Source organism: Lycorma delicatula, chromosome 4 (assembly GCF_047948215.1).
Source record: "Lycorma delicatula isolate Av1 chromosome 4, ASM4794821v1, whole genome shotgun sequence".
NCBI classification, from domain to species: Eukaryota; Metazoa; Arthropoda; class Insecta; order Hemiptera; family Fulgoridae; genus Lycorma; species Lycorma delicatula.
In genome coordinates, this window is record NC_134458.1 from 154654924 (window position 1) to 154668455 (window position 13532).

Sequence of the window (13532 nt, forward strand, 5' to 3'; positions counted from 1 at the left end):
TAAACTATTTTTCTACACATTTGTCGTTTAAACTGAGGCACTTATCAGAACGATACACAAGCTTTTCAATTCCTTCTGGGTAAAAATCTGTCACCTTAGATTTATGGCACCAATCTTGCACAAAACTTGTGATAACCAAACTTCCCCGATACAATATCGTGCAGTAAACTTCGTGAAATTTGGGGGAAATGAAGCAAGAGTTCTGTAATCATAATGTAGCTCTGTTCACGAATTTTAACATCAGTTCATCAGTCACAAGGCTACGTCGACCACTGCAGTCCTTCATGAACAATGGTGCGGCCATTTTTAAACTGAATGCACCACTGCCCCACTCCATTTCACTCATTATTCCATCTCCATACAGCTCACAAAGACAAATTTCAACTGGTTTGAGGTTTTTTGCCAGTAAAAACCTAATCATTGAACATACCTCACAACTCATGTGGGATTTTCTATTGAAGTGCACATTTCAATAATTCACAACGAACCAACGAGAAAAAAATCACATTTACACGCTATGACAGCTCGATGCATACTAAAAGTAGAAATGTTTGATGTCAAGACAGCAGCTCTATCCCTACCCATCCCCACGCTAGGCTAAGTAAGTTACTTTCTGGACCGCCCTCATACATTTTACATTATACATAATTAAATAAATAAATTTGCTGACGACATGGTTTTTATAGTAAAAACTGAAAATGATAAATTCCAAACTTCTGACTTCTGTAACAATTGAAAATGGAAGATGACTGTTAGCAATATACCCTGATAAATTGCTAACAGTTTAAAAATAGGAGTGAATCAAAGACACATAATAAGAACTTAAATATTAAAATAGGGGATTGTAATGTACCAGAGATTGCCTAATTTTGTTATCAAGGTTGAAAAATCACAAAGAATGAATTAGTAAAGTAGAAGAGACCATAATCAGACTGGAAAAAGTAAGGAGAGTTTTAATTTGGAAAAGTCAAAGATCAATTTAAAAATTAAAAAGAATAATTATTGGCGTGGACTGCAATAATTGAAGATGGCTGTGTTACTCTACACACTGACACTGTCCAAAACACAGAACAGGAAAAATGTGTGCTGCCTTTGGAATACAATATTACACAAGGATGTTGAAAATTAGATCAACCAGTAATGTATGAAATGAAAAACATTTTAAAATTAATGAAAGAAAGAGAACCTTGAAAATGGTCATTTAAGACAGTTTAAAACATTGGAAATGGAGCGTAAGAAATGTAAAAAAAAAATAAAAACCACTGAGGATGTACGCTGAAATAATTGTCAATGTTAAAAGATTAGCATAGGAAAAAAATTGAGAACTGCGTAAGACCTTTCACGTAAAAGAATAATACTGCGTGAATTTAAATTAAAAAAAAAATTTTCTCAGTAGTAGAAAAATGTTGACTTTATATATGATAAAATAATAATAATAATACATGGGATGCTTTGCAGCAACAGAAAAATGATTAAGGAGGCACATTCACTACTTTCTATTTAACCATTATTGTCATACTGATCTGTGAACAGTTAACAGCAATTACCTACATAATTTTTTCAGAAATTAAAAATATTATTTATAATAATAAAAACGTTTAGTTTTAACTTAACTCAAAAAAAAAAAAAAATGGAATATACAGATATAAAATTTAAAACATTTTACAATATAAGTAGTAACAATAAATAAATACAAAAAATATAAATATGGATTAAATAAAAATGCAAAGTATCAGCAAAAGCAAAAAGCCTACACCATGAAAGAGTGTATACAACAAAAAACAAATATGTAGGATGGGTAAGATTAGGCACTGTACTGCAATAATCTGATCTGAAATCCTGTATGGTACAGAATATGTAACACTAAATCAGGTTTAAGAAGGGAAAATTGAAATTAGTGAGAGGATACTAAGAAAGATACTTTGAAGGTTAGAAAATGTGGAAGAACAATGAACTATACCTCAAAGCAAATAATACACCACAGATGCCATATGAAAGTATGAAATAGATTTCATACATAAAAGGCTAGAGCCTTTTATGCACATTTAAAAAATGAGTCCTAACAGACCAATATCAAGAGTATTTTTGACTAATGTAATGCAGACAAAACTAATGTCAGATAGTTCAAAAGAAATCTTGGAACTCAGAATTAAACATATAAAATGTCAGAGACAGAACAGAAACATATTCAGAAAAAAGAAAAAGACTATGAAGAAATCCAGAAAAGAAACAAGGAGTTCTGTAATAAGAAATGGTCACAAAAAAAAAAATACAAAATAGAGTTTGAAAAAGTAGATGGAAGAATAGCAGACCAGCCAGAAATTAATTACTGAAGGTGGTCTTATATTGACAGCAGATGATTCTAAAAATATACACCACACAAGTTCTATAGTATATATCACAGAGTTCATTACAATTTCGTTGGTAAGAGGTGACGAAGTCAACAAACTTTGTTTACAGTTCTAAACATGACCTAACATAACAGTGAAATGAAAATGGGGGAAAAAATATGTGAAAACATTATATTTCAGTTCAATTAGATTAGTAATAAAGAATACTTTCAAAAAATACCTTGTACTTTGACATGCTTTTTTTTCTATTTGATGAACTGCAGAACTCAAACATGTCATTTTATTAATTTTTTTAATGTACCTTTACGAATCGCACTGCTAGAAAACAGTACTTGATAGTACTAGGTTAGCATAGAAATACTTGATAATGCACTAAAAAAAATAATAAAATTTAAAAGAAAATATACTACAGCTTGTTTTAATAGTAAATACTGTTATGTAAATGAAAGTACTAAAGATGAAATAAATTTTTTAATTTTCATCACTTCCTTAAAAAAAAATAAAAGTATTAGTTTACAAGAAATTACACTAGTTTCATTAAAAAAGGAATAAATAAAACATAAATAATTCAATTGTTAAAATTTAATTTAACGATTAAAAATCGAGGGTTATTCTTACAAAGTAATAAGTTCAATATTGTATCACGGATTTTTTATTCGTAAAGGTCATTATACTAGTTTTATTAAAAAAGGAAAAATATGATATGAAGTGACTATCAACAACAAAAAAATTGGCCGCTGTGAAATTCAATTTATTTTTGTTCTAAGGTAATAAATTTTAATAATAAATAAATCCATAAGATAAAAATCATTAATTCATTAAAAAATAAAGAATAATCTAACAAAACGCAGTGTTATCCAAAAAAATTACAATGAATTGTAAACCGTATGGTAAGAGTCTCTCAGATATTATTTCTTCTGCTCCAAAAACAAAAATTTCTGTAATATAAATAAAACTCTTTTCAACAAAATGATACTGATATCAAAAAAAGGTAAGACCACTACTAACATTTCTATTATCAAAATCTGTTATTAATTTAGAATTTTCTTTTAAAAAAAAATTTACCAGCCTGATTTCATGTATATGTAATACATATCACATTTACAGAAATAATACAATTCTTATAATTAATTGTTTTTACAATTTCATTGTAATTTTTTTTGGATATATATTCTATTTCAGTTATACATAGTTAAGAAACCAGAAAAAGTTTTAGAAGTCCAAGGATAAAAAATGTTAAATTTTGATGTTTAACTTATTGTATTTTTAATCAATAACATGATAGGTGAAACAGACAAGAATAAAATAAAGATAAAAAAAAATGTTATCAATTAATACCATTTTGATTTTAAAATATAAATATAATATCTTTTAAAGTTAAAATGTAATGGATCCCAAACATGATTAAGTTTATACTTTTCAGTCAGCTGTAAAGATAGTATTGACAACAAGTGGTATGTTCAATAAATGATTTGAATGGATTGCAGAACTGTGAGTAGCAGTTCTTGAAAGAATTCAGTTGTCTTTCAAATTTATTTCAGAAAAATCTAAATAGTCTGACATATAGAAATAACTGAAACAATTATAAAGTAATAAACAATATTTGAAGAATTTTGATCAATTTATGAAAAAAGCACAGCCAATTTTTAAAAAGTTTGAGAAACATCTATATAAAGGTTACTTTACGCTAAGATATTAAAAGATATTTTATATCCCAAAATCAGATAATCATTAAGTACAAAAATTTATTATTATTACTATTATATTATAAAATATATATATTATTGTTTTACACATATTATTAATAATGTTTACCTATTGGTATAGCAATCAATCTCTTCTTCTGTCAACTGCTTTAATGAAACTACACAGCGCTGCGAGAGCTGCTGAAGTATGTCTTTTATAGCTGCTTTCTGAAAGCCGCTAACAGAGAATGATCCTCTCACAAGAGATCCTGAATTTTCCTATAAAATTAAAATAAAATAAAAACCAGTTAAGAACAAACAAATAACCACGACTTAGCATTTATTTTATAACATTTCACTCATATTTCATTTTCATTCCTTTAAGGAAAACAGCTACTTAGGCAAAGAATATAATCATTAGGGTTTGATTGAAATTTTTTTTTATTATATTAGAATGGATTAAGGGGCCAAGCTTTAGCTGACTGGCAGCTCAGGCTGGGCTTATAGTAAATAATACAGCCTAATGTAGGAAACAGAAGTTCTTAACAGTCTGTGGGCCTTGCCAGACTAATACTAAGAACATAAAAGTAGTTCCTAGAATCAAGGATAAAGGAAAGGAAAAGGGGCGGATATGAAATAAGAGATGGGAATACAAAATTGAACATCACCATCCATGATGCGAGTATTCATCTGGCTTAAAATTCTTAAGGAGATTGGAACATTACTGATAATAAAAACTTAAATATTAAGGGTAACAAAATACTGCAAACACCGATGAATTACCTGAGGCGACACTATGGCTTCCTTTTGAAAAACCATGTCCATCCTCATAATTGTCTAGAGCGTGTAAGGTACATCATAATAAATTATAATAATAAGTGTTCTGCCTAAAGGCAGGCTTTCACATGGCCGCCCTCCATTCTGCTTGATTCTGTGCCATCCGCTTCATTTTATAATAACTTCCTTCCCTTTTTATATTGTCTACCAGCTTCATTCGTCTACCGCTACAAATCCCTCCAATGCCATCACCAACAGGCAGTCACATCTCAGCCAGTGTCCCAGCAGACTACATTTTCTTTTTATTATTTTGATAATCGCCCTCCCTTCTCCCACTCTACGAAACACCTCCTATTCCTAACTCTCTCCATCAAGCTTATCTTTGCCATCCTCCTCCAAACCCACAATTCAAAGGCCTCCAATCTTGTCTCCTCTCCCTTCCTAATAGTCCATGTCTCTGACCCATAAAGGCCAAATAAAATATTTCTTTATAATAAATTATAAAGAAATAATATTCAGATAAAAGAAAAAAAATATTGGCTATATTTAAAAATTACTTAAGTAATAATAAGTAGTAATTAATAATAAAAATGTATAGAGTTATATTTTGTTATTGCCATATATAGTAGTGATATGTGTATGGAAGTAAATTATTATCAGTCTATTTAATACACACTTCATGTAAAAAACATTTTTTGATGTACAGTAAATGAAACATTTTTTTGAGCATGGAATTTTAAGAAATTTAATCTCAGATACCTGATTATTCAATGTGTTTTATGAATTTAATTATGGTCAAATAAAATCTGGAAGTAAACTAATGTTCTCAGTTGTTGCCACAGACGTTAACGCCTTTTTTTAAGTTTTCTTTTGTGTGATATTTACTATTATTTATGCTGTGCGATTTTTTGTAAATAAATTGTAGGCTAATTTCTACGGATTTTATGGAAAAAAAATAAAACAAATCTTAAGAAATATTACAATAATCTACTACATTGTGTTTACTCTTATTTTATACATATTATGCTACAAATTACATTATTATTATTATTATTATTAATTCATTAAAATAATTTTCTTTTATAAAGCTTGCAAGATGAATTGACATAATACAGGTCTGGAAATATTTATTTTCTTTTAAGTGTATACTGTAAAAAGCCACAAATTTTACAATTCTTTTTACTTCCTTGTACAAAGTAAAGGAAGTATTATGTTCGTGAAAAATTTCGGTTTTCAGATTTCAATGGGATCCATTTTGACCATCTATGAATCCATTTTCACTAGTTTCAGCTTGATATCTGTCTGTATGTACGTATGTATGTATATGTGCCTATGTATTTCGCATAACTCAAAAATGATTAGCCATAGGATTTTGAAATTTTGGATTTAGGACTGGATCTATCTAGTTGTCCACCTCCCCTCTTTTGATTGCAATTGACTGGATCAAAATTGTCCAAAAAAGCCCAAAATCCAAAAGGTTTGGATTTTGTACATTTTCTTAACTGCAGTAATAAGCTCTCATTGAGAGCTTTGCAACGATATACTGGTACTTATTTTCATTGGTTCCAGAGTTATAGCCAAATAAAATTTTTATTAATGAAATATTTGGATCTTACAAGGGGAAGGCACATCGGTTCGAATCAGATCCTTTTTTTATAACTTTTTTTTTTTTAATTTAAATACATTGATATATTAATAATCCGATTGCAAAAATCTTTTTACAATAAATAATAATTCAATAATAACAATAAAAAAATCAGAAGTTATTAATTAAATAGAACTAAAAAGAATGTGTATTATGTAATTTAATAGGCATACAAGGAAGTCACTTTATAATTTAACAAAATACGTTTTGTGCATTACAAATTTGAAATTACAAAAAACTTTTCTCCGTTTTGGGGGCTCCCATACTCAAACAAAAGCATTTGGGTAAAATTAATTTTTAAGAAAATAACCTCAGCCATAATTCTAGATAAACAAAAGCTGTAATTTTATGCTAAGGGGTGAAGAAACTTTGAGTAATTTTTTTTTTATGAAATACAAAGAGTAAGGACTATCAAAAAATTACGACTTTCATTTTAAATTCAATGAAATTTAAAGCGAGTGGATTTAAATTTTAAAAAATTATTTTTTAATTAAAAAAGTATTTTCTGTTATCACACCATTTGAGTGAGATGAGAAAAAAATTTATAGTGGTTTGAAGGCCGACTGACATAGAAAATATAAATATACATTTTCTACTCCCTTTAACTGCTTTTTTGCTTTTCTGAAGTGCCTCAGTACATAGTTTTGAAATATTATTTCAGCCAAAATAATATTCCTTTTTTCCAATTTTTGCAAAAATTTAATACCTTTTTCCCCCAAAGGTAACAGCCGTCTACCGTTTGAAGAAAATCGGTCTACGGGGGTACACATTTATAGACCAAATACAGGGCAACATACATAATTACGTACACTTATGTTAAGTCACAAACGTCAGCCTGCAAAAAAAAAAAAAAAAAAACATTTGTTCTAGGAAGCATTGGAACAAACATTTTTCCCCCAGATATTTTACAATTTATTTAAATCTTTTTTTCTTTTTTTGTTAAAAAAAAATTAATGTATCCTTAAGGCACAAACTTAAAAAAAGGCCTAAAAAGTTTTTAGATTTTTTTTTTACCGGTCTATATACTTTCCCGTTGTAGCTATAGCAGCATTAATCGCTTTATGCGGGAAATTAATAAAAAATACTTTAAACAGAGAAGTTCTAAATCACAACCGTTTTAATAAACATGCATTATAATACCATTTTTTATAAAGTCTAAATTTACACATAAAACAATCGTAAAACTAATACGCTTCTTAAAAAAAATAAAAAAAAAACACTGTAATAAAATGAAGCATCTAGCATACAAAAACAGATTAAAAAAACAGAACCTAAAAAGTACGAGGCATATTCATAAAGTAAGGGCCGTTGGCTTATATTTAAATATTAGCGCGTCTGAATAGATTCACGCATGCAGGGCCATTATCGACTATTTACGAAATCACTGCAGGAGTAACTTGCCTGCCGGTGAATGCAGATCGCTATGTCCGCGACAATCGTTTCTCCCGCCAGTTGTGAAGTGCGCGCTGTGATTCGATTTTTGTGTGCAAAAGGATCTTCAGTTGCTGAAATTCATCGGGAGTTGTGCTTAGTATATGGACCTACGTAATGAGTGAAGGAAAGGTGAAACAATGGTGTTGAGACTTCAAAAATGGCCACACAAATGTGCATGACAAAGAACCGAGTAGCAGATCCAGCATCAGATCGACGAAAGATGAATTTCCGAATGTTGGACGCACATCTATCTAAACGACTGTCACAGAAAAGTTCGGATATTACAAATTAATTGCAAGGTGGGTACCGAAAATGTTCATGACCAACACAAACAGCAAAAGACACAAAAGAGAAAAGAGCAGTGGACGAGCACTTGAATGTGCAAAGAATGTCCAGTGGCGCCATTCAAGTTCCCCAAATCTAAAATTTCCATACTCGTCGAAAGATGCTGCCCACCGTTTTTTGGGACGAAAAGGGTGTCATTATGGTTCATTTCATGGAACGTGAATCAACAATTACAGCTGGGTGTCATTATGGTTCATTTCATGGAACGTGAATCAACAATTACAGCTGATGTGTACTAAGAAACGCTCAATGAACTGAGACGTGCGATCCAAAATCGACGACGCGGGAAACTTTCGTCAGCGTAATCCTCCTTCACGACAACGCGCGTCCTCACACCGCTGCCTTAACCAAGATGATTCAAGATTTTAGTTGGAAACTGACTACCCTCCACACAGTTCCGACCTTGCACATAGCGGCTTCTTTTTCTTCTTGTATTTGAAAAAGTGGCTTGGAGGACAACGGTTTGAAAACGACGAGGAACTCAAGATTGCCGTTATCAACCGGTTCAATTCAAAGGAGGTAAATTCTATGCAGAGGGGGAAGAAACTGGTGAAGCGTTACGAAAAGTGCTTAGAAGTGAATGGCGATTACGTGGAAAAGTGAAGTAGATATGTAGTAAACTAAAATGTAAATAAAATCCTTTTCTCACGAGTTATTTTTTTTATGACAAAAACGGCCCTAGTTTATAAATATGGCTCGTGTCAATACAGAATACTAAGTCCCTTTCCACGATATAAAATGTTATATGTCCACGTTATCAGAAGAATGTAAAGATTAATCGTCAATCGCTTTCATTTTCTCAACAAAGTGTCAGGTTTGATACAAGTTGCTTTTATTTTCGCGTATTCAGTGAGAATTCTCATATGTGCAGTTAAACATCGTCAGTAAATAAAAGATAGTAATCGATTGAAGAGAAACTTGTTACTGGCGTCGTGGTACACGCACGAGTGTACAAACATGCAAATGAAAACTTAAGAATCGATTTGTTCAGGGTTTGGTAAAGAAACACCATCTGTAGTAACTCTTCGAAAGTGGGAAAAAGCATTTTCCAACAAGTCAGTCCTAGATTTGAAACGATCTGGACGTCCTTCCGATCTATTAAATAGCTCTGATACTGTTGAAAAGTCGATTCAGTCAAATATTCTCCGTACAACGCTTCAGAAAATAGTTTAAAATATCTCGGGTTTAACATGAACATTTTTCTTCTCCGATTAATCTGCCATTAACTTAAATAGATTTCGGTACGTGTAATTTTTTGAGTTAAGAAAATCCCCGCTTTTACATCACAAACCAGACCACCCACCGCACATAACGATATGGACAGCGAATCTAATAGAAATAATACATTTTGAAGGAAGTGTTATACGTTTTTTAAGAAGTGATCTGTACGAAATTAACTGCAATTTTACAGCAAGGTGGAAGTCCAGCTCATTAAGCTCAAACGGTAAGGGACTTTCTTTAATTAATATTTTGAAAGCGGTGGATCGGAAAGTACTCAAATTCAATTGTCACCTACAAGTTCAGCCTAAACAACCTATGACAACTTCATTCGGGGCATAATCAAAGAAACAAATTTCCCATTGCGACCAAGAAATATTGATGAAGACACATATCTCACCACACATAGTGATTAATAAATTGCGTTTGAACAACGGAGAAACAAACGCATATGTAATTTAAAGCAAGTCTTACGCGTCAAAATATTAAATAATATTAATGTCAAACAGTTCATGCTTATTTCTTTATACGGAAAAGGACATCTCGATAGTTTTATGGATTTTGACACTACCAAAATGCTCAGAATGAAGATATTGTACCTTTAATTGTATAGGTACCTGATATGTTTTTTGAACAGGGACTAACATATTATCGGTTATAAATGGGCCAACCGCTTTTTTTAGCGGGAAATTCAAAAATACTTTTAGATCAAATAAAATTTGGACATTCTATGCTATTTCATTTTAAGTTTAGGATGTAATAAAATATTGCAACAGGTGGAATTGCTTATTATTATAACAAAGAAAGTTTTCTACACGAGTTAGAATGCAATTAATAATTTATTGCATTTGACCATATCGAATATCAGAGAATAAAAATGACAATATCTAATCTGTATGTTTGTCTACAATAAAAATTCGTACGTGTATATGTAGTTTACTTTCTAGTATATTTATCTTTAATAATATTTTTTTTAAATAACCAAAATTGTTTAATGAATTATTTTTTTATAAACTACCGAATAAATTAATTATCAGCATATTTTCAGGTGCAATACATTTCTTTCTTTAAACGATTCCTGTATAAGCATTAAAATACACACTTTAATAATTTTAAAACTTCAAAAAAAACGAATACAAAAAATTTTAATAGAACAAATTTATAATTAGTTACCTAAAATAGTTCAGTAGAAGTAAAAACTACTGTACTAAATTATTTGAATTTTTCTTTTTTTGTAAAGTACAAAAATGCAATTCAAGAAAACTAAATTCACTAGGTAACAAAATATGAGAAACGTAGACTATTCTTCAGTACGATTGTAAGATATTTATTCCAATGGACGATAATAAACGTTAGCAGGTACTGCTAACAGAAATTATGAACGTCAATAGTACGGAATATATTACACGTAATATACTTAGATTATGAGTTCGGATGGACATGCAGTTTAACGTTAACATTTTCAGATCATGTAGCCATTATTAAACTGGCTATGTATGGCGTCAGATTTAAAACGCTGTAACAAAATCATTTTATAAGTCGGTTATTTTATTTTGTATTCACAAAGGAATCAGTTTTATTACACAATTTGAACGAGGTTTACACGATGTAAAATGTTTTATTTAGACTAGTAAGAATATGACCATTTTTTTCTCAGAAATGTGCTTGTGTGTGTGTGTGTGTGTGTGTGTGTGTGTGTGTGACTTGTGTATTATAATTGCTGGGAAGGTACGGATTTATTTATTATTTACAAAAATAGCTTTAGCAACATATCGATGTATTGAAACACATATGTTATACGGCACAAACAAAAAAAAAAGGTTGTTGTGGTCATAAATATGTCACTTTTACTTGCAGGGGTGGAGTATTTTAGGGGGCTATAATTTTTTACAGTGTGATTTCAGAAACAGACTTTGAGAAAATATAACAATGGCTATACAGTTGTATTTTTTGATAGGTTAGGAAGACTACTTTTAACTACAGACATAAGTTACTACTGTTGTGGAATCACCGGACAGGAACAAGATAGATATGTAAAAAAGAAGTGCAGGCAGTTAAGTCATCCATTTCTAGTTCTTGGTATAATCGGGGCATAGTTATTTTAAAAATGAGTGTAGCATACCCGTACATGCTTTGCACGTGATTTCACATATGGTAACACTAAATTTCACTATGGTATTTCTCGATTTACCACGTTGTCGAACTAAAATGAATTCACGAAAAGTAACGACTAAATATAAACGCTCGGTGAAACAAGGATAATGATAATAGGCCTCCTTCCTATCAAACTATTTGCTATTAGAAAACTATTATGAAATTTTTATCTACAAATAATTACTTGTAATACTGTTGCATGTTGTTAACAGTTAAAATTAAACGTTAAAACAGCAATTAAGAATGTTTCGCTGTACTTTATCATGGTAATTTCATAGTTTAGCAAAATTAAATTGATATTACGTTCAATTATTTTTTCCGGACGAGTTATTTTAAGTCGGACGAATTAATATCATCTGCTGAATAAAAATAAAAAATCTGATGTGGACACCACATGACAAAGTACATAAAATTTTATTTCATTAATAACTTCATTATTAATTCATTTTTTTTTATTATTATTGAATAATTATTTATCGTAAACTTTTTTTACAATCCGAGGTTAATAACACTGGTCAACAAAATTTCATTTTGTGTTAAGTTACATGTGAGGGAATTGGCTGATTCTTATAGTATTTTATTATACTAATCTTACAGTTAACAGATTTTTTCTATCGGGCTCAGTTTTTCGTAACTGAATTTTCTTTTGAAACAAAAAATGTAGGGTGAACGTAATGACAATACATTACATTGCATTTTGTATTCGCCTAAAATCGATTTCTTTTGGATTTTCTGCTGTAATTTGCTGCTGGTAGATCCCTCTTTAGATTCCAACAGCAGTCAACTAACATTTTTGGGTTCCATCTCTCCTGTTACGTGTTTCCATTGTAGATATCTCCTGGTGAAAGTGTTTTCCATGTTCATCACTGAAAGTACCGAGATGATTGTAGGGAAAAAATCGAAATGTGAATGTAAGAAATGAATTTTGAATATCAGGGTATTTAACAGTACGTCTAGTTCTAGCTGTTATCCCAGATATCTTTATTACACAAAAATTACAACCTGTGGTGTGATCCTTTGGTTCTCTCCAAACCATTGGAATTGCAAATGGCATGTGATGAGATCCATTTAGCCAACCGGTCAACAACGTTACACAACAAACACAGTAAATATTAGGAGTCCAAGATTTGTCCTGATCACCTAATTTACTTCCAAAATACAGTTCATACGACCTTTTTATCGGTGGAGTTATTACTATTCTGAGACTTCAACGTTACCTCACCACAGATGTAGCATAAATTGTTTGGATGATTAATGCAACTGCTAGGCATTTTTAATACATTACAGGCTATTTATTTTTTTCTTGAAATTACGGGCATCGACTACTAAGGTCTTTTCCATTTATATGGAGAAGTTTTAACTGAGTTTAATTTTGTATTTTAAACTCCTCCATTCAGTATTCCACTTGTTTTTTACTACGTTAGTTAGACAATTTTTAACATCTGCCACTCTTACAGGAAATGCATCCAAATCATCGCAGACTGTTGCCTTTCTGGCTGCTTCGTCTACGCTCCCATTACCTGTAAATACCAGCATGCCCTGGAGTCCATACAAATATGCATCGCTGTCATCGTTGATTTAAAACGTATAAAATGGACAGGATGTTTGAAATTAAGACATCCTTAATGTTTTTGTTCCGAATTGCAACAAGTGCACTGTGAGAATCGGAACAAATTAGCACTCTCTCTTCGCAATAATGTTCTGTGAAGCGAAGAGCTTGCTGAATAGCAGTAAGTTCTGCCGTATAAACACTGGCCATATCTGGCAGATTCCAACAATGGGCATCTCCATTTACATATATGGAGCATCCAAAACCATGTTCAGTTTTAGAGCCGTCAGTATAAATTCTGATATGTTCTTCATAGTTACTGACGGTGGATAAAAATTCCTGTTGGATGATCACTGCTGGCTTCTTTTTTATTT

General features: G+C 30.9%; 1 protein-coding gene across 3 annotated transcripts in view; it reads right to left on the minus strand.

Moving 5' to 3' along the window:
- Positions 1–13532, minus strand: part of LOC142323989 (uncharacterized) — a 102053-nt gene that overhangs the window by 22780 nt on the left and 65741 nt on the right. For all 3 annotated transcript variants that reach the window (XR_012756190.1, XM_075364463.1, XM_075364464.1), the window contains exon 2: positions 4167–4315. Coding sequence is in view for 2 of the 3 variants with exons in the window: in XM_075364463.1 (XP_075220578.1) it covers positions 4167–4315 (149 nt within the window). In the remaining variant the exon portion in view is untranslated. The remainder of the gene's footprint in view (positions 1–4166; positions 4316–13532) is intronic.